At 62.8% G+C, this 21,214-nt stretch overlaps 1 protein-coding gene across 1 annotated transcript in view; it reads right to left on the bottom strand.

Annotated features, from left to right (window-relative positions):
* The window catches only part of Ablim2 (actin binding LIM protein family member 2), a 136,719-nt gene extending 120,659 nt beyond the window's left edge, over positions 1-16,060 (bottom strand). The window contains exon 1 of the mRNA XM_076865303.2: positions 15,939-16,060. Coding sequence (XP_076721418.2) covers positions 15,939-15,948 — 10 coding nt within the window. The 5' untranslated portion in view covers positions 15,949-16,060. The remainder of the gene's footprint in view (positions 1-15,938) is intronic.
* Between the last annotated feature and the right edge of the window lie 5,154 nt (positions 16,061-21,214).

Here is a 21,214-nt window from a genome sequence, read left to right as displayed (position 1 = left end):
CCAGGAGGACAGCCCCACGCCCTGAGCTGTGCTTACCAACACACGCGGCAAACGCTGACGCTGAGCGGATCTCCTCACAGTAAAGAACATAAAACCTGACCAAAACAAGCAAGCCGCTCCCCAGCTGGTGAAGGGGGGACTGTGGTCACCGCATCCACGGGGAACCCACGGAGAACCCACGGGGAACCCACAGGGAACCCACGGAGAACCCACGGGGAACCCACGGAGAACCCACGGAGAACCCACGGAGAACCCACGGAGAACCCACAGGGAACCCACGGAGAACCCACGGAGAACCCACGGAGAACCCACGGGGAACCCATGGGGAACCCACGGAGAACCCACGGGGAACCCATGGAGAACCCACGGGGAACCCACAGGGAACCCACGGAGAGCCCACAGGGAACCACACAGCTGCCATCAAGACGGGGGAGAGGGTTGGGTGCCGTGGAAACCCGGGACCAGGTGCCGGGAGGAGGGTGGACAGCCCGGCCAGGCTCTGGGTTAAGAATGCAAGCTGATAAAGGCCAGGAGGAAGTGCCGCAGTGGCACGGGCAGGTGGCCCTCTCCCCAGGGCGAGGCCCACCAGTCATACACCTTCCCCAAAGGCCACCAGAGCTACCCACGATGAGACCCAGGAGGATGGAGCTCACCGGGGAACTTGCGAGTTGGAGTTACACCCAGGGGAGCCCACGGTGTCCAGCTGAGGCCCTTAGCGGGCAGCAGAGTGGGCGCCGGCTGTGAGCTGGGCCCAAGGACGTAAGAGCTTCCCTTAAGACGGAGGTGGTGGCCCCGGCCTTAGTCCAGGGCCCAGGAGTGGGGAAGCACCTTCAGACCCAGTCAGTGCGGAGGAGGCCTGGGTGGCGTCCCCAGTGCCTTTGAGAAACGCGTCCCTCATTAACACCACCAGCAAGGGCTGCTGCCTGGGGACGCCTCCAGGTCCTTCAGGCCGACCTCCAGCCCCTGTCTCCAGCCCCTGCGGCCCTCCCCGCCTGGCCTCTCCCCTGTCCGCACATCCTCCTCTACACAGGACCCTGGGGTGGTGCAAAGGGCCCAGGAAGGGGACAGCCAGCCTTGACTTCAAATCAGAGTTTGGCTTCTTTCTGGCCTTGGCCTCGGCCACCCGCTGCCCGTCCCCGGAGCCCCGCGTGCTGTGCGGTTCTGGAGTAGGTCGAATAGACTGTGGACACCCGAGTGCTCTGGGCAGGGCCAGCCTGAGCCAGCAGCAGCTCTGATGTCCGCTAGGGTCAGAAGCCCGTGCCCAGGCCCCAGTCATGACCTGCGGTGTGACCAGCCCTCTTCCCCAGCCGGCCTCCGCCTCCTCCAGCTTCCCCTGCAATTCATTTCTGTTCGCCAGAAGCTCCTGGGCGCCCAGGAACGTGGCCCTGAAGGAACACCGTGGGACTTGGGTCAGGAGTCGATATCTAAATGACCCAGCTCCCACCTCAGGCGGGTGGGGGTGCCAAGAGCAGGGAGCCCCTCATTTGGAGCGGACCTACCCACATGTCCACTTGCAGCGGCCCTCTTTGGGCGGCTGATCCTGAGGCCTAAGCAGGAGAACCCGGGGTGGGCCACATCTGTCCAGGCTTCCGTGTGGAAACCTCCTACCAGGCCCACTTGGGACCAAGTGTTCAAGACCCCCAGACGTCCCACCTGGGCTTGTGTGGACGGCAGAGGGAACATGCCCAGGAGGCCTGCCCGTGGCACCACAGGAGACACTCAGCGCCCATGGGCAGCCCAGCTCGTGGACAGGGGATGGGGCTGCTGGGCACGGCAGGGCAAGGCACCGTCCATGGACGGCGTCCTGACACTGGCAAGATGGCCGGTGGCCAGCCCACCTCCCTCCAGCCACGACGCCAGCACTGAGGGCCTCGCTGCTGGTCGCTGGGCCCCCAGAGCCAGGTGGCCCCTCAGGAAATAGAAGGTCTATTCCTGGCACAGCTGACCTCTTTCCCAGAACTGGGGCAGGGAGGGCCAGGAGGCAGCCAGGGTCCCCTCCCTGCGTCCCAGAGTCCACGGGCACTGAACACGGCTATTCTGGGGCCTGCTCTGCCAGACTCTGCCTCTGGACCGTTCTCCCCAAGGACAGGGCTCTGCCTGCCCCGTGTGGCCACCCTGACACCGCCCAGCTGGGGCCAGCCCAGAGGCCCAGTGCCCAGGGAGGCCTGGGGCTGGCCATGTGCCTCCAGGTGCCCAGGGCACACATCCCACTACCTGGCTTCGTGATGGCACTTGCCGTCCCTGAGCCTGAAGAACCACCAGGCGCCGTGAAGCCTCAACGCAGGCCCTGGAGGGCAGTGCCAAGGGCATGGCTGGCCCGGCCCCCTGGTGTGACTGCCGCTACACAGCCCGGGCCCTCACCTGGACCACCCACACCTTCCCTGGCAGTTGGACGAAGGTGCTCCCTTGCGGGTGCGAAGCTGAGGGGCATGTCCCCTCTTATGCATCCGGAGGGCAGCGCTGTCCGTTCCTGATGGGCTGGAAGGAGCCCCCGGGCCACAGAGGGCAGTCAGCCTGCTGGCTCTGGAGGGACCTAGTTCTGGGGCGGGTGGGGGATGGGGCAAGGGAAGCAGCCCAGCCGACAGTCAGGAGGCTCAGGGACTCGGTTTTCCCCAGTCCCTCCCTTGGCCCTGGCCACGGCAGCCTGAGCACCTCCCCTGGTCAGTCCATGGCTGGACGTCTTGAACGGCACGGACACCAGCATCCCAGCCGGGCTCAGCCAGCATCCCCTGTGAGGAGGGGCCAGCCAGCCCGGGACAGGCTTCCCTGGCCCCGCCCGCTGTACCGAGTGACCAAGGACAGGGCCTGGGAACCTGCTCTCGCGGCACCTGGGTCCCCTCCTCACCCCGCCTCCAGGCCTGACCCGGGTCCTCAGAGCATCACAAGAGCCACGCAGCACGAGGCAGGGGACAGAGGAGCCCAGAGGCCAGCACCGCCTCGGCCCTGGGCCCCTCGCTTCCCACTGGGCCCCCTGAGAGCCAGCCCTGCTCCCTGCCCTGTCTGGCCACTCCCACTTGCCAGGATGTCACCTCCTCCAGGAACCTGCCAGGACTGTCACAGGCAGCTTCATGAGCCCTGCTCTAGCCCAGCGTTCCCACCACATTCTGTCTGCCTGCTGCAGAGGGGGACTCTATCAGGCCCCTCGGTCCCCCTGCCAGGATGGGCACACTCGAGGGTGACTCGCCAGCTGCTGGGAGAGGCAGGCTGGGGTGAGGCTTAGAGGAGGCCGAGGTGGAGGAGGGAGGATGCCCGCAGGCTGTCGGCCCAGAGAGGAGGCTGAGGCTGGGCGCCTGCCCCGACCCAGAGCACAGCCCCCTAGAGACCCACAGGGCCTCGGGGGTCCTCTCTGCAGGTGGAAAGAGGTGTCCCAGTTCAGAGCAGATTGTCCCCTGAGCCCCTGATGTGGGCAAGACCTCCAGACTCCAATTTCTAGGAAGAAGTTCTTACCAAGGGGCAGAGCCTGGAGGCCGAGGGTCCCAGTTCAGGCATGAAGGGGGGGGGGCTTTTGGTTGTCTCTTCTGGCACCCACCCCACCCTTCCCTCCCTGTGATGATGTCATCCCTCTGCCATCCCCTGAGGACCAGGAGGCTGGCCTGGGGTGGAGGCTGAGGACCAGGAGGCTGGCCTGGGGGGGGAGGCTGAGGACCAGGAGGCTGGCCTGGGGTGGGGGGCTGAGGACCAGGAGGCTGGCCTGGGGTGGGGGCTGAGGACCAGGAGGCTGGCCTGGGGGGTGGTGCTGAGGACCAGGAGGCTGGCCTGGGGTGGAGGCTGAGGACCAGGAGGCTGGCCTGGGGGGGGTGCTGAGGACCAGGAGGCTGGCCTGGGGGAGAGGCTGAGGACCAGGAGGCTGGCCTGGGGGGGAGGCTGAGGACCAGGAGGCTGGCCTGGGGTGGGGGCTGAGGACCAGGAGGCTGGCCTGGGGTGGAGGCTGAGGACCAGGAGGCTGGCCTGGGGGGAGGCTGAGGACCAGGAGGCTGGCCTGGGGTGGAGGCTGAGGACCAGGAGGCTGGCCTGGGGGGTGGTGCTGAGGACCAGGAGGCTGGCGTGGGGGGGGGCTGAGGACCAGGAGGCTGGCCTGGGGGGAGGCTGAGGACCAGGAGGCTGGCCTGGGGGGTGGTGCTGAGGACCAGGAGGCTGGCCTGGGGTGGGGGCTGAGGACCAGGAGGCTGGCCTGGGTGGGGGGCTAAGGACCAGGAGGCTGGCCTGGGGTGGGGGCTAAGGACCAGGAGGCTGGCCTGGGGGGTGGTGCTGAGGACCAGGAAGCTGACCTGAGGGGGAGGCTGAGGACCAGGAGGCTGGCCTGGGGTGGGGGCTGAGGACCAGGAGGCTGGCCTGGGGGGGTGCTGAGGACCAGGAAGCTGACCTCGAGGGGGAGGCTGAGGACCAGGAGGCTGGCCTGGGTCGGGGGGGGCTAAGGACCAGGAGGCTGGCCTGGGGGGGAGGCTGAGGACCAGGAGGCTGGCCTGGGGGGTGGTGCTGAGGACCAGGAAGCTGACCTGAGGGGGAGGCTGAGGACCAGGAGGCTGGCCTGGGGTGGGGGCTGAGGACCAGGAGGCCGGCCTGGGAGGTCAGGCGTGGAACAGAAGCGGGCTGCAGGCAGGGCCAGCTCCCCTGCTGAGCACAGACCACTCCCCAGGAGCACAGACCCGCACCGTCTGGAGGGAGGCTGGCCTCGGTTCCCGCTGTCGGCTGAGTGAGGGACGCAGGGTGGGGGACAGTGCTCAGAGGTGCCGAGGAGCTCCAGGCAGCTGGGAGCACAACCCCCCAACCCAAGGGGTGTTTTCACCAGGCACAGAGGCCACTGCCCACTGCCCAGGGTTCTGAGAGCCCCATCCGGGACGCACCCTCGGGCAGGCAGCCTGGGTGTGCTCCAAGAGCCCAGCCAGGCAGGCGGGTTTGACCCCCTGCCCACTGGACCTGCACCAGGACCTTGGCACAAAGCATCTGTCTGGTCTGCTAATTGGATGTGCAGGGTCAAGGCCACTCAGCTCCCATCAATGGCTGCATTGATTTTCAGGAGATAAATCGATTGCTGCCTTGGATTCCACGCTGGTCAGCTGCAGGGGTGCCTGTGGTGGCCGCACACTCCCAGGATATATTTAGCTCTCTGCTGGGGCCCTGCCAGGGGCAGCTCTCCTGCCAAGGGCACGACTCTGGGCTCCTGGCAACCGCGGGTTTCACGCAGGGCAGAACCTCCTCATTGTTAACCGTCTGCTAAAGGTCACGAAAGCTCACACGGCACACCCCGCACTGTCACGTTTCCATACTGCTCAGGCCCTAGCTCACAGGTACAGAAGCCACCCCTGGGGCGAGGCCAGCCACGTGCAGGGAGCCCAACAGCTGCTCACTAACGGAGCAGCCCGAGGACCTAGAATCCAGCCTAACCCACACATCCTTGAAACCAACAAGCATGGAACGGTGAGGCGGTGCGAATGAAGGGAGAGGAGTCGCCCATACTGCTACTGAGTTTTGATATATTTTCTTCTAAGGCATCTGCTCTGGATATTTTGCAGAGAACCAGCTGTACTTGATGTGCATGTCCTATATTCTTCAGACACCTCCAGCACCTACGTGCATATTTTACTAATTCCTGAAACTCTTTTTAAGGACTGCATAATATTTCATTCTTTACCAGATGTTCTCAAAATGTGGCCCTGTGATTCCTGAAAATCCCCAAGACCCCTAGAGGGGCTCAGTGGGGTTGAGATCACCATCATGATAAGGCCGAGTGTTATTTCCTTGTCAGTGCTGCAGTTTGGATGTCGACTGTCTCCAAAGGCCCATGTGTTGAAGGGTTAACCCTAGGGTGGTTCTACTGCGAGGCTGAACCTTCAGAAGGTGAGGTCTAGTGGGGGTCCTGGGGTCATTGGGACGTGCTCTTAAAGGGGACAGTGGAACCCAGCCCTTCCTCCTCACTCTGACACTGCTCCCCACCATGGCCACCCAGCGTCCCCAACAGGAGCCTAAAAGCAACAGGTCTGCTGATCATGCACTACGACCTCCAAGCCTGTGAGCCAAAATAAACCTTCCTTCTTTAGAAGCAAATACCATCAGGCCTTTCGTTATGGTCTGGAGCGCTGGCTGAGTCATCTCTCCAGACTGCAATGCACTTTCCACAGCTGCACGGCTGGTGACATCACAACAGACTCTGTGACTGCACACGGAGCTGGACATCCAAGTCCCACTGCCCACTGTTCAGCCAGATATGAAGGTGATTTGCAAGACCGTGGGGCGGAGCCACAGCCCAGTAAAGATGCTCTGAGGTTAACACACAAAGGATTGTTTCTCTGAGCATTTTTAAGTTTCTGGCTTAGTTTCTGATAGGGAAGTCAGCACACTCCACAGACAAGCTCTTCAGACCCTCGTGACCTGGGTCCACGACCTCAGGAGCCGGAGAGCCTCAGCTGTGGATGGGTGGCCGTTTGCTTGGCCAGGGTTCTCTGGCCACTCACTGGCACAGTGGGGGACGCAGCACCTGCAGCAGGTGGCTCTGGATACATAAGCCATGTTCCAGAGAGAGGCTCCGAGGAGGTGTCCAGGGTCAGCTGGATGACAGCCCAGAGCAGTGACCATGGCCTCGTGTGGCAGGAGGGGCTCTGCAGGTGTGTCTAAGCTGAGGACACAGGGAGGAGCTCATCCTGCATCATCTGGTGGCCCTGAGCAGTCATGTGTCCTGTGAAAAGGAGACAGAGGGAGCCCCGCACCCAGGGACAAGCTCCTGGAGACAGAGCAGAGAGGACGGGGCAGAGGGATTCTAAGGTGCTGCCTTGGAGGGCGCTGATGCAGCCACAAGCCAGGGAGTGCTGGCAGCCACCCTGGCATGAAGAGGTGAGGATGGCATCTTCCTAGTCCTGAGTAGGACGCTGCCCAGCCCCATGGTGCAGTCAGTCCAGTGCTCCTGGATTTGGACTCTGGCCTCCAGAACTGCAAGTGGAGGCACTCTGCTGCCCTTACCCCCTCCGCTGTGTGCTCACTGGACGGCATCAAGGCCTCCTCCTCAGTGCTAGGGCCTGTGACCTCCTGAGCCTCCAGACAGCCAGGGCCATCAAAGGTGCTGGCCAGCAGGTGCACCTTCCTCTACTCTGAGCACCGTCCTTCCCCAAGAATAGCCAGTCAGGACCCCACGTCCCAGAAGAGGGGAATGTCAAGGTCCCGCTGGACACCACCAGCTCCAAACTCCCGAGGACAGGGTCAGTGCCACGCCAGAGGACAGTCCTCCCAGAAGCTGCCACTGTCCCTTCCTTGGCCGACGTCCCAGCTCCTGTTCTGGCTGACCCTCAGGGACATGGAATCACTGCATTTGTGCCATCCGTCTCCATCCTGGTGGCCGCACTGTGGGGAGGACCAGCAGGGAGCGGGCACCTGGCCCACCCGGGTCACTGGGAGGCTTCCCCGAGAGGCCACATCCACTGGTGTGTGGGACGGGACCCGGTGCCCTCCCACCAAGCCACCCCAGCCCTGCTTCATGCTCCCTACGTGCCCAGGCTGTGCGTTCAGAGGGGTCAGAGCAGGGCCGGGAGGCGGTCCTGGTGGACACTGGGCTCTCACGTGCACACTGCGCGCAGCATGGTGGGGTTCCTGCTGCAGGTGGGCTGTGCGTGAGGAAGCCATGCGTGATCCTGGCGGCAGCCTCCCGCCCCCGGGACACTGGGCAGGTGAGGAGACGGTCTCTGGAGTAGAGCCGGTCCATCCTTAGGTGGAACTGGAATAGGAAGCTGTGTCACAGAGGCCCGAGGGCCCCGAGCCTGTCTGGGCATTATCCGGGCTCATCAGGGAACCAGAGAAGGGCCGACTGGGGACTGTGGCTCTGGGCCTGCCACCAAAGCCCACTGCTGGCTCCCAGATGGACCTCCGGGCACTGCGGCGCCTCCACCTGGGCTGCCTGGAGGCCACTGACCCTGGGTCTCCACCTCCCCTCCACAGCCTCTGGGTGCAGGGCTCCCTGGCCCCTGGCTCTGCTCACACTCAGGCCCTGGGCTCTGCTCACACTCAGGCCCTGGGCTCTGCTCACACTCAGGCCCTGGGCTCTGCTCACACTCAGGCCCCTCCGGGCTCTGCTCACACTCAGGCCCTGGGCTCTGCTCACAGTCCCCGGGCTCTGCTCACACTCAGGTCCTGGGCTCTGCTCATACTCACGCCCCCCCCAGGCTCTGCTCACACTCAGGTCCCCAGGCTCCGCTCATACTCAGGCCCCGGGCTCCGCTCACACTCAGGCCCTGGGCCTGCTCACACTCAGGCCCCACCAGGCTCTGCTCACACTCAGGCCCTGGGCTCTGCTCACACTCAGGCCCCGGGCTCCGCTCACACTCAGGCCCTGGGCCTGCTCACACTCAGGCCTCAACCTCAGCCCAGCTTCCTCCTCCAGGAAGCCATCCTGGAGGAGGTGGAAGGCACTCTTCCTGCTTTGCCCTTTCTGTCCCCTGCCTGGTTCTGGCGACACACATGACCTGCTCATCCATGTTGCCCTCCCCGGGAGGGGACAGAGCCTTCCTGGTGTCCCTGTCACCCTTAACACGTCCAGGACGGAGCTCAGCACAGAGGACCCACTTCTAGAACCACAGATGCTGCTTCTCCTGAAGTAGGCGGGTGCAGAGTCCCGGAGGGCGTGGCCCCAGTGCAGACTGCCCACTCCCAGCCTGTCCAGCACAGTCCTGCTGCCCCAAGTTCCTACTGACCCACACACGACCAAGAGCTGGAGGCCCTTGAGAACAGCCTGGCCCTCAGGGGGACATCCCTGTCCCAGGACATGCGTCCGGCTGGTCCCTGGCCTCCTGGCTCTCTGTTGACCCCTGGTACCGGCTAGGGCTAGCTACGCTCCATGAGATCCAGGGACCGATCCGGGAGCCAAGCGGGTGAGGCCTTGGAGACAGGGGTGGGGCAGGAGCCTGCAGGGGGGTCCAATCGGAGCTCCGCAGACCCCTGGGCTCCAAGTGTTGCCAGGTGGCCAGGATGACTTGTCATGGGCATGATGAGGGCTTCGAACCAGGGGGCTCGGGAACAATCTTCAGTCGGCCTCCCCATCCCCAGTGGTGGCCCTGGAAGGTGGGCTGGGAGCCATTTCTTGGGCGGGGACCAAGAAGCCACCACACTCCACGCGGTGGCTACCTCAGATGTGGTGGCTTACGGTGGCAGTCTCCTCCACTCTGGGGTCAGAAGGCCGACCCGCACCTCTCTCCTCGCCTGGCTTCCTGGCCCCTCGGCTCCAGCCCTTCCCATCCACAGAGCCCACAGCTCAGCGGCTCCTCGCCCAGCTCTGCTTCTGTCCCCAGAGCTCAGTCTGCTCTGACCACCTGCCTCTCACCAACGACGATGCTCATGATTACATTCCAGGCGCTTAAGTAACGCGGAACAAGGTCCCCACGCCGAGGTCCTTGATGTGGTCCCATGGACACAGTAAGGAAACAGACAGACAGTTCTGGGGGACCGTCTCCAGCCCCCACAACCTGAAAGGAGGCATCCAGGAGAGGGCAGCCCACAGCTCCAGGACACACAGCCCAGGACCAGGAGCAAGTCCTCTGAGCCTGAGTGCAGACAGGGAGCCACCGAGGCCCTGAGCACTGGAAATCTTCATAGTCCTTGCCGAGCACTGGCAGGACCTCGGGAGGAGGAGGAGGAGGACTCCAGATGAGTATGGGCGTCCAGCTCAGGGTACGGGTAGTCTGCTGGGGTCTGCAGGAGCACCTGGATCAGCCCTGAGCTCCCAGGGGGCTGCCGATGGCTGAAATGGGAGGCCTGGACCCAGGCTGAGGCCACACCATATCCGGGCCCGATGGGAGCCCCTGGGGCGTGGCAGCTTCACAGTGACCCCACCCTGTCCCACCTCTCAAGCCAGCACACTGGCACTTCCTAGCCTGCAGATGGCACCTCCCTTTGCTTCTGAGGTTGCAGCCTCTGCAGCACCAGGAGCTCGCCCAGCCCCATGCAGGGCAGGAAGTCGGGGCTCCATGCTTCCAGACCAGCCCTCTGCCCCGGAGGGACAGGGCCTATGGAGAAAGCCAGTGCCATCCATCATTCACTCTTCCCCCAACAGGTGTCCGCAAGGCACCTCTGGATGAGGTAGTCTGTGTGGCTCTCAGGAGGGATGTGAGCACAAGGCCCCGCCCCGCCCCGCCCTGAGGACAGACACCAGCAGGACAGGAGCCCTGCCATCGCTGGGGCAGTGACCCACACTGGTTCCTTGGCCCGCTGGCTGGAGTGACTGCAGGTTATCTTGCAGCCCCTGCTCCTAAGCATGAAGAGCCTGAAGCCCAGATATACAGCGTGCGCTCCGTGCAGAGGGAGGGTGGCCACTGTCATTGCCTGCAGTGAGCTGGGCTCAGGAGATGATGACGCAAAGCACCACGCCTCACCAGGACACCAAGGACAGCGCTGCGCATGCCCCTGGAGCCGGGCAGCTCCCGGGAGAGCAGGGAGGTGTAAACAGGCTGCGTAAGGCTGGGCCAGGGTGACCGGGCGAGAGGAGGACGAGCTGTCTTTCCAGCCCAGGGGTAAGCCATCCACAGAGGACCTGGCACACTGCCCCTTCAGGGCCGTCTCCTGGTGGCCGAGGGCGCTGGCCCTGCGACTGGACTTCTGCCGGCTTCCTGGTGCCTGCTAGGCCCAGGCCCTTGACACCCACTCAGCAGTCCCCAAAGCAGGTGTTCAGGGGGAAACTGAGGCAAAGGGCAGGGACTCACCCGGCTGAGTGGACAGCAGGAAAGGGAGCCTGGGCGGGGACCAAGAAGCCACCACACTCCGCACCAGCCAGCTGCCCTTGTCCTCGGGCATCTTCAGCATGAGGCCACCGCGGCACTGTCCCCAACACTCCTGCGTCTCACACAACCACTCACCCCGCCTGGGCACCACCAGGGGGGACGCCACAGGACCATCCCTGATGCCCACAGGGCCAGCTGCTTGCCGACCAGAACAAAGCCAAAGTGAGCCCACCTGCTGGTCCTCACTGAGGCCAAGAGCCGGCCACTGCGCTCCTGCTCAGGTGTGGAGGGACAGGTGCCTCCCCTCACTAGGGAGCCTCAGCGTCAGGTCAGAGCCCTGCGGCTCCCAGTCGGACGGGAAAGCCAAGCTCCCTGAGCTGATGTCAGCCTCCAGCCCGGGGGCACGGGGGTCACGCCCCAGGATGGCCCTGTCCTCACAGAAGGGTACACTCAGACACAGGGAGGGAAGGTGACTTAGCCAAGGTCACTCAGAGGTCCAGGCAGGGTGGGGGTGGGAGCCCTGGGACCCCCCGGTGAGCTGGGCTTCGGGCTCAGGGAGAGGCTCAGGCCTTGGGACTGCTGTCTCTCAGCCGGAGCAGGACCCAGGGGACCTGAGGACCCCAGGTAAGGCGGCGAGTGCTGGGACCAGAGGGTAAAGGTCATGGAGGCCAATAGGAGCCCAATGTGGTGAATCCCCCCTGTCTGAGCTGTCTTTGGGTGGTCCCCAGGCCACATGATGACCCAGCAGCCACCCTGTGGGAGGCGGGGGAGGTGGCGGAGATCAGCCTGGTTCTGCCTTCCTGGCTGGGTGCAGTCCTGGGAAACAGGAAGGGTGCTGGCGCTCCCTGAGGAGCGGTGTGCACCCCCACCAAGGAGCACCATGGGGGGCCACACGTTGACGAGGTGCCACGGCTACGGCTGAAGCCAGAGGAGGACGACAGATAGAGCCCCGCTCAGGCAGGGAGCCACAGCCAGGCTGAGCTAGGCCCAGGGGTTCCAACCTGGCCTCCACCCCTTACAGATCCTTGACGCCGGGTGACGGATGGGACCTCCCGGGCATGGATTTTTCCACCCCAAAGTGGGGCCACCACAATATCCCGGGAGGCCATGCGAGGGTCCCTGCAGAAGGCATGTATGAGGTCTGGCCAGGGCCCAGGGCTCACTCAGTGAGCCTCGAACTGGGACATCCAAGCCCATCCCACCTGGGTGCTGCCCGACACCCGAGGCACACCCGCCAGGTGGCAATGGGACACTCGAGTAAGCAGAGCCACAGCACTGAGGTTGCTCTGCTACACACCAGCAGCCTCGGCTTCCCAGGCCTGGGCAACTGTGCACACCTGGAGGCCGGGGTGTGCGGCCTTGGCTGACCCACTGCTGGTCCCTCGACGGCCAGACAGACCCGTGCGTCACCACCAGAGCACTGAGCCTCTGCTGAGCACGGCCCAGCTCCCACTGCAGCTGTTTCAACTGTGGTCTGAGCCTCCACCCAGGCCAGGCAGGGGCTGCTGAGCACCTGTGCCCCTGCCCTGCAACTCTCCGAGACCCAGGGGAGGTGGCCCCTGGATGGAAGCCCAGAGGGGCTGGATGAGCAACAGGTGGGCAGCAGAGCCCAGATGTGAGCCTGAGAACAGCAGCCTGGGGACAGGACCTGCCAAGTCCAGGGAGCTGGGGGCCTACCAGGGAGCGCAGGGAGGGGCTGGGCACTGCAGGGAACTCCGGGCCCGGTGGGCACGGAGCCAGCAGTCCAGACACCCAGCAGCTGCCAGTGCCAGCAACTGCAGTCTGCTGGCCCTGACCGGCCACTCTGTTAAAGGAGTGGTGAGATAGGACCCTTCCTGGCCTTGCTGTCCCTACCAGCTCAGAGTGCTCCCAAACCACAGTGCTGAGCGCCCAGGGGTGAACAGGTGGCTTCTGCATGTGGCAGGGGACACTCCCTTTTCTGGAACAGTTAGGCTAAATTTCCAAGAGTCCATCAAACTCAAAATTGATTCTAGAAAGTAGCAAACTACTTTGTTGACTATAGATGCCTCCCATGCTCACCAGGTGTAGTGTCAGGAGAGGTCTGGGTTTTGTCTGTCTTTGTCGGTAGAACCCCGGGGCTGGAGCGAGGCCTCCACAGGACACTCAGGGAACGAGGGAATACTAAGTCCACCTCTCCCCCACACCTCGGTGGTTTCCAGCACTTTGCTGTTACTAGTTATACTGTGGTGGACATCTCTGCTCCGAGCCCTGGCCCACACGGGCCACACTGGCTCAGGTCCGGCTCGGTCACCTCCTCTCCTTGCCTCTGGATGATTTCTTTCCTTCTTCAGGCCTCAGTTCCCCGTGGGCAGGTGGGTGGGTGTGGCCTGGAATGTCCCTGGTCCTCTCCAGTGCAGCTCGAGACAGCTGAGCCAGTCTCCCAGGCCCTCCATCTGGCCCTGCACCCCTGTCATGGGCTGGATTGGGCACCCCCAAATCCATATGTCGTTGTCCTAGTCCCCAGCACCTCAGAGTGTGACTGTGAGGACTCTTTGTCAAGGTAGAGGGAGACCCCTAGGGTGAGTCTTCATCCAGTCTGACAGGTGCCCTCACAAGAAGGGGAGGCCGGGTCACAGAGGGATGGCCGTGTGAGGACCCAGGGAGAAGATGCCATCTAAGCCAAGGAGAAGAGGAACCAACCCTGACAAACTGACTGCAGTCTTTGGGTTCTGGCATTGTCAAAAAGTAAGTTTGCCATTTACACTGTGTGGCACGGGGCACTCTGTTATGCAAACAAGTCAACACCACGGACCTCTGCCCACCTGGGGAATCCTACCTGCCAGACTGGAGCTGCCCAAGGGGTACACTGAAGCTCAGAGGCACCATGGGCCTTATAGTACCCACGGGGGGCAGTGCTGGCACTGGGTCCCCATCCCATTCCAGCTGAGGTATCTTTCCTGCCCCACCTGGCCCATTATGACTATGTGACAAAGGTGCCACCACACTGTCGTCACCTGTGGGCTCACCGTGTGGTGTGGGCTGTGCCAGGGCTGAAGGCATTCACTGTACCACTGGGGACACCAAGGCACAGGAGCCCCCCAGCGGGTGCTGACTTGGACCCAGGCCTGATACTGAGCCATCTCTTTGCACACTGCCACGGCACTGTCCAAACAATGTCCCTGCCCCTGGAAATCCACAGGCAAGCAAGACAGCTGCATGCCACACCAGGGCCAGCTCAGAGGTGCCTGGGTGCTCAGATCAAAGTTACACATAGTCCTGGTGGCCTGTAGGAAGGGGGACCCTGGCCCAGGAGGGCTGCACAGGCTGCCATGGGCTCTGGTCACGCTGCCCATCTGAGCAGCTGCCACCCCACCACCCCTGTTACCCCAGGGCCCTGGGAGGGCCACAGGGAAGCCTGCCCTGTTGTGTGTGGCAGCTTCTGCCCTGTTAGATGGACACAGTGGTGGATATAGGAGTCCACGTGCCAGTGTAAGGCCCACTCTGTCCATTCTCCCCTGTGATGGATGTGGTGAGAACTCACTACCATGTGCGTAATCAGCTAGGCCAGCACTGGGCATGAGCAACAGGTAGACAGGACAGAACCTGCACACCCCCTCCAAAGGGAACTCAGGAGGGCCGAGGCTGGCTTGGCCAACCAGCAGTGACCACTAAGCTCCTGAGGGCCCGCTGTGTGCAGTTTCTCACTTGTACCATGTCCCCACCCCTGGCAACCAGGGCTACACACTTCCAAGTCACTCAGCCATGCTCCCGAAGGCACCCCCAGTGCCAAGGCCACCAGGTGCATACAGTTAAACCCAGTCTCCTCGCCCACACTCCTGGCTGGTCTTCTCCAGGGACAACAACCACAAACATGGGGGTGGGGGCGGCGGTACACATGCTCCTTCCAAGGGCTTCTGATTACAGGAGCGACCAGAGGTATCAATTATGTTCACAAAAAGCATGAAATTACCCAGTGCGCACCCAGGCATTATCCCCACCTGCCATTAAATAAATGTCTGGAGGTCCTGCCCAGACTTAGGGTGCCTCCTCCCCAGCCACCTCCAGATAACAGGTTGGCCATTTCAGAAATCCTCTTCCAAAGGATTCCGCCTCCGGCAGCCTGCCACTTGCTCTCAGTGCCCACAGGAGCAGTCCCTCCTTCCAGGGTTAGGCTACGGGGGAGGGGACAGTCTCCCCTGAAAGGGGGTCCTGGAAGCATTTTCCCTACCCTGCCCCCTCCCAGCCCCAAGCCCACAATGAGCTGTCACTACATGGTCATTCCTTCCCCTCTGATCTCCCCTGGGGAAAGCAGCTGTCCCCCTTGGTTTCTGCACCATGGCCAAGGGCCATACTGCAGTCAGTAGCAAGACAGGCTTGGAGGAAATCGCACAGAAGTCAGGGAGCCCTGCGTTCGAAAGCCGGCTCAACCCAGCTTCTGTAGCCCAAGTGACTCAAGGCCAGTGAACCTCGAGTTGCACCCTGAAAAATCGGAGCGACAGCCCCTCCCTGCCTGGGCATGTAGGCACCAGTCGTCACAGCACCCGCCCCAAGAGGCTTTCAGAAGGGTGCATCTTCGACCGGGCTTCAGACAACCTCCAACCAAGGCCTCTGGGCTCTGGGCCCCGGTTTCCCCAACAGCATACAGCACCCACGGGCTGCTGCGCGTGGGTTTTCCAGCACAGCCGAGGCTGTCAGATTCTGGTGGGTGGGTGCGGCGGGAGAGCAAGCCTGGGACTTACAGGGCCAAGTGCTCCAGAGAGAAGGCACAGAGATGGAACAGGGCCTGACACACAAGCGGACTCGGGGTCTGCCCCAGCAAGCCAAGGGCTCCGACACCCCCCACCCAGGCGCTGCAGGAACGGCGCAAGGGCGGCGCCCCCTGCTGCAAAGCCCGGCTGTCATCGCACCTCCCTTGGTGACTAGAACTGCGATAGCTCTGAGCCCCTCTCCGGAAAATTCTGCTTTCTGCAGGCTGAAAAAACCTAAAACACCCCTGAGAGAAGCAAAGGAGTGGCACCTACCAGATAACCCTGCGCAGCCACCCGGGCGGGCGCGGAGAGAAGGGGATGCTAGGCGCGCGCCGCAGAGCTCAGCGCCCCGGGCGCGGGGGCAAGGGTCTGCTTGCCGACCCTTCTGGGCTGCAAAACCCTGGAGCAAAAGTTGGGTGGAGACGCTGGGCGATTACCCCTTACGCTGCAGGTGCAACCTTAGAATGTCACCCAGCCCTCGCGGCACCGGGGTATAGCTCGGGGACTTGCCGTTACCTCGGTCCCCTTCACTCACCTGCACTCATCTCGGCAGCAGTCAAGAGTCGGGCGGTCCCTGGGCTGCGGCCGCCCGACACTCCCGCCCGCAGGGGCCGCGCCCGCAGGGGCCGCGCCCGCGCGATCCTCCGCGCGCCTGCCGGCCGGACGTCTCCACACACAGTCTGCGCCCGCCCCGCAGCGCCGCCGCAGCCCCTCCGCGCGCCGGTCCCGCCCCTCCCGCCCCGCCCCTCCGGGAGGCCCCGCCCCGTGCCGCGCCGCGGGCGGGGCGCACCCTGGGAAGTGTAGGCGCCGCGCCCCCGCCGCCCGCCTTCGCACCGCGGCCGCGGGACGCTCGGACTACAAGTCGCGGCAGGCTCCGCGGCTCGCGCAGGCGCAGCCCGGCGACAACCGCCGCGGCTTCCCGCAATCGCTCTTCTGGCTCTGCAGAGCTGTCACCGACGCCTGGGGGGTGTCCGCGGGGTGGTGGCTCTTGGGAGCCCCGGAGCCGGGAGCAGGGCCGCACAGAAGAAAGCGGGCCCGGGGCAGGTCTGGAGTCGTGGGCGGCCTTAGGGCCAACCTGCCGGCGTTCCCAGTTGACAGCGGGGAAGCGGAGGCGGGCGCCGGCCGGCTTTTACTCTCTGAACTAGGCAAACATGGGGTTCGAACTCAGGCTTCCCGACTCCAGAGCAAGGCTGCCCGCCGCCTCGCCACGCGTTGCAGGCTTCCGTCTGCCTGGCGCCCCGGTTCTGGGCCGCACGCTGGGCAGCGGGCGCGTCCTGCCGGGTTGCAGCACCCCCCCACACACACACCAGCGCAGCCCCCATGGTGACCGGCTCCCTTCCTTAAAGTCAGGCGCCCAGTGCAGGGCGTGGATCCAGGACAGGAAAGAGAGCCAGGGAATAGGGAGGCGCAGGTGGACCCCTCTGGGTGCCTGAAGCGACCACAGGCGGGCCACAGAGAGCCTGGAGGAGACAGGCTGAGCGAAAGCAGAGCAAGGCCTGCCCGGAGGGGGAGCCTCCAGGACCAGCTACTGCGTGGGGAGGAGGGGCCAAGGGCATTCTGCGTGGACCAGCCAGGGCTGTTTGGAGATGCCATGGAGAGAGTTGGACACAGAGAATTGGGACTCTGGATGGAATGCTGAGGCAGGAACAGAAATTCCTCCCACTCTCAGCAGCATCCATTTACTTCAAAAGAGGACCAGGCCCAGAGGCCCCTGTCCCCCCCAGAACCTAGGGGTATGGCCATAGGCTCCAGCACTGCCCCCTGGGGTTTGTGCCCAGAACACAAGTGTTGTGTAATGGAAGGGACCCCTGAAGGGGTCAGGCACCCTGTGGCCAGCCCAGCTCCCCCTCCATGGTGTGACCTTGAGTTAGCCCCTTCCCTTTGTGTGCATCAGGGCTAATATGAAGCCCCGGAATGAAGGACCCCCCCTGCTGGAACAATGACAGAAGGTGGGAGTGGCCCTGGGCCACGGGCCTGTTGGGGACCTCTCCACCTGCTCCACGGGCACCTTGTCCTTGGCTGCAACAGCATGCGTCTAGTAGGACAGTCTGAGCACTGTGAGCTCACGCATGCCCAGAGTGAGCTGAGGTCAGCGTCCTCCACAGCATGCACTGTTGTCATTCGCAGAGCCTCACCTGGGGACACAGCAGGCACTCCACAGACGCCCGCTGAAGAAACCAAGAGGAGGAAGAGGGAGGAGGATGCCACACCCTCCCTAGCCCCTGATGCAAGCTGGCACCTGCCCTGCATAGGACCCCCCTGCTCCTACCTGCCCCCTTGAGACGTTCTCTGTGGCCCCCTCCACAGAAGCATCAACCCCTGTGTCTTCAGAGGCAGGGGACTGTGATTACCTCCATGGGCTGGGGAGGATGGCCCAGGACACCCCACACCCCTTGCAGGGTCTCTGTGAGTCAGGGGTGGGCTTGGTGGCCCAGGTGGGTTGTGGGACGGCCCCAGGCTCCTGGGGAGCTGGCCTGCCTCTCTGAGCAGGAACCTTCAAGCAGGGCAGGCTCGGAGTTCTCAGCCCAAAAGAACCAGGCTGGTGTGGCGGATTCTTTCATGGGCAGGACCTGCACCTAGTGAGGTCCTGCCCAAAGTCACCCAGCAGCAAGCAGTGGCAAGGGCAGGGCCAACCCAGGCTTCTTTTCGTGCTTCCCTCCGAGGCTGGCCCTCAGGGAATTCGATTTGAATCAAGTGCCCCGATGTGGTCACATTGCTCAGGACCAGGTGCTAACCCAGGCCACTTGCTTGTCCTCTCTGCTGGGTTTGCTTGTCCTCCCAGGCACATTGCACGCCCCTGAGGATTGCTAGCTAAAGTGTTCAGTGGGAAATACCAGTCAGACCTTTCAAGCTCCTGACTAGGGCGCAGTAAATGATGGTTATTATTATAATTGTTGTTACTGAAACAGAACGGTGTGTGCCTTCAACTCCTGCAAGGCTCAGCCGCCTGTTCTCGTGTGTATTTCATTCAATCTCATTCATTCAACAGTTTACTAAAAACCCTCTCTGGGCAGGGCCCTGGGCAGGTGAAGGAAATGGGCAAGAATTTGTTTTTCAAGTCAGATGATTTATATAGAAAAGTGTGGCAGCCGCTCTGTGAGAAGACCTGGCAGAGGGGGTGTAGTGGGCCTGCAGGGCCTCCGGGACGCCAGCAGTGCCTGGACAGCCTAGCAGTCAGACAGGACCCTTCAACTGTCCCTGGCAGGGCTGGGATTATGCTCAGTGATACAGCACTTACCATGGATTCCTTCCCCAACACAGGGGAGAAAGAGGAATCCACCAGAAGGAACTCAGAACAGCTGGTGGGTGCGGGTGCAGGAGGCACACCATGGGACGTCCTGAATGACCCCTGCCCATCCCCATAGGCATGTGGGAATCCTTGGGAGCCCCCACACCCCCCACTTGGGGTCCTTTTGCTGCTCACAGGCAGGACCAAGCGGTGACCCTGGGTCCAGGCCCTCCCTGGCTGCACAAGCCTTTCCCCATAGCCCCTGCCTGGGGACTGCCACACCCCACTGGGTCTAGTGCTCCCCTGGACCTAGAACAGGCCATGGTCAGCTAGGCAGCCTTGGAGAAGGCACATGGTATGAATGTGTCCCTAAAACTCCCTGTAGCTGAACACCCAGATTCCTATGTGGGTGGGCTTTGGAGGAGCCTTTGGGTGGTGATGCTGGTCAGATGAGGTCGTGCATGTGGGGCCTCATGGCGGCATTAGGAGCTTTATGAGAAGAGGAAGAGACTGAGCTAGCAGCTTGCTGCTCTTGACATGGGAAGCCCTCGGCCAGGTCATGATGTCCCCTGAGGATTCACCAGATGCCAAGGGATGCCACTACAACATGCTTGGACTTCCCAGCCCCCAGCACTGCGAACAGAACACACGCAGGTGTGTTGTCATAGCAACAGAAAACAGGCTGCATGGGAATGACTTGGTGGCTCTCTGGCTCTGGGGAGCCAAGAGGGCGTGGTGCTTTCTAAGCAGAAGGGCCCCTGGAACCTCTAGGATGCTTCACTGGCCTGCTGTCCTTCCCGGGGACAGCCACCGGCCCTGCCTGCATGGCTGGGCATCACCTAAAGGTAGCACCACCCTCTCCTGCTGTATGACCCTGGCTCTCCTCCTTTGGATTCTGGGCTCTTGGGAGTGCAGTAGTGTCAAGATGTCAAGGCTGCTGGGTCTGCCAGGGGGCACACCCAGGGCCACAGGCAGGGGATAGGAGGCAGGAGAGGGTGCTCAGAGTCCCCAGTCTCCTGGAGACCGGTGAGGGAACAACCCACCTCCCACCCTTCTGAGAGTGCCTAGCCACTTATGGGACATGGGTGGTTGTGGTGATGGAGGGGAAGAAAATGGAGAGGGCAGCCCTAGATCTCTGGCCATTTGAGCTCCAGGGGCATCCAAAGCCGAATTCTGCTTTCCTGTGGGCACCAGGTCATAAATTTGGGGTTCTGTTCCTGGCAACACAAAGAAGGTCACTAAAGATCAGGCAGTAAACGGAAATCTGGGTTTCATAAACGTCCACGGAATACATGAGCCCCTGCTCAGCCAACAAGCCCAGCCAGTCCCGGTAGCTGGAATGTTCTGCTGCATGGGCCAAGTCGGGCGTGGCTTCCTGAACACAAACCTGGTGACCTGTGGGCAAGGACTTTCCTTTCACGGTCAGTGCCCAGGACAAGGCCCACGTGCCTCTGCATCGCGGCCCTTACATTCCTTCAAAGTCAGGGGCGCTAGTCCTGAAATACACATGGCTTGGTTGGGAAGGCACCGAGATCCCTGGAAGTGAGTCTGGGCAGAGGGGGAGAGCTGGGCCATCCCCTGGTATGGGGACAGGGCAGGCCAGGCTGATGCAGGGTTTGAGGCTGGGGGGAGAAGGGGCTGGGAGGGGATAGAGGCTGCTGACATGGGGCAGAGGACCCTCCATGGTGGCCAGGTCTGGACTAAGCCCCAGTGGGGTGGCCATCACCACAGGGGCCTGGGGCAGAGGGCAGGGATAGAGGGTGGTGTGGCACTCCACCTGAGAGGACGCCCCTGGGCCACGGCAGGTGAGGCGGGCGAGGGAGGACCAGGGCCACTGTGTCCTGGTGCCACTCTGCCGCAGACCACGAATTTTGTGAGTGTCATCTCTGAGGACCCTGTTGTCATTTACAGATGTGGAGACTGAGGCACCAGCCTGCCCAGATACAGACCAGCGCCACGGAGAGCAGCCAGGATGCACCCGTGTCCTTCTGAAGAGGAGTTGGGGTCTCGGGCACCAGCCTCCTGAATCAGTCGTTGTCCCCAGAGGCCAAGAGTCCAGGGCCAAGCACAAAGCACATGGCCAGATGCAGCTGCCCATGGCCCACCACAACAGGCCCTCGCCTCCTGGGTCATCAGATGCCCCATCTCCTAGACGACCAAGCTCACCCCTGGACTTGGATAGAGGTTCCTCCTTGGAGAAGCCCCCAGGGACCCCCCTCTCCAGGCCTTGCCTGTCAACATCATGTCAATCAGTGTCTTGAATTTCATTTCCAGCCTGGCTTCGTCACCTGACACCCAGGCAAGGCGAAGCCCCGTGCATCCCAGGGTCTCAGCACATCCTGGGTTCCAGCAAGAAGGGAGTAGCCTGTGAACCATTGGCACACCCACCCACACCACACACTCAGGAGGCACAGACCCTCCCTGCATGGACCGAGGATTCCCACAAGTTGCTTCTAGTGTCGACAGCAGCGAGATGTTGTGGGCTCACCCGGGGCCTGGCCAGGAAGGTTGTGTTCGCCCTGGAAGACTAGCTTGGGAAACCCTGCAGGTCAAGGCCCGGGGGGCCGACAGCAGGCAGCGCC

Source organism: Callospermophilus lateralis, chromosome 8, assembly GCF_048772815.1.
Source record: "Callospermophilus lateralis isolate mCalLat2 chromosome 8, mCalLat2.hap1, whole genome shotgun sequence".
NCBI lineage: Eukaryota > Metazoa > Chordata > Mammalia > Rodentia > Sciuridae > Callospermophilus > Callospermophilus lateralis.
This window is presented reverse-complemented; position numbering and strand designations above follow the sequence as displayed.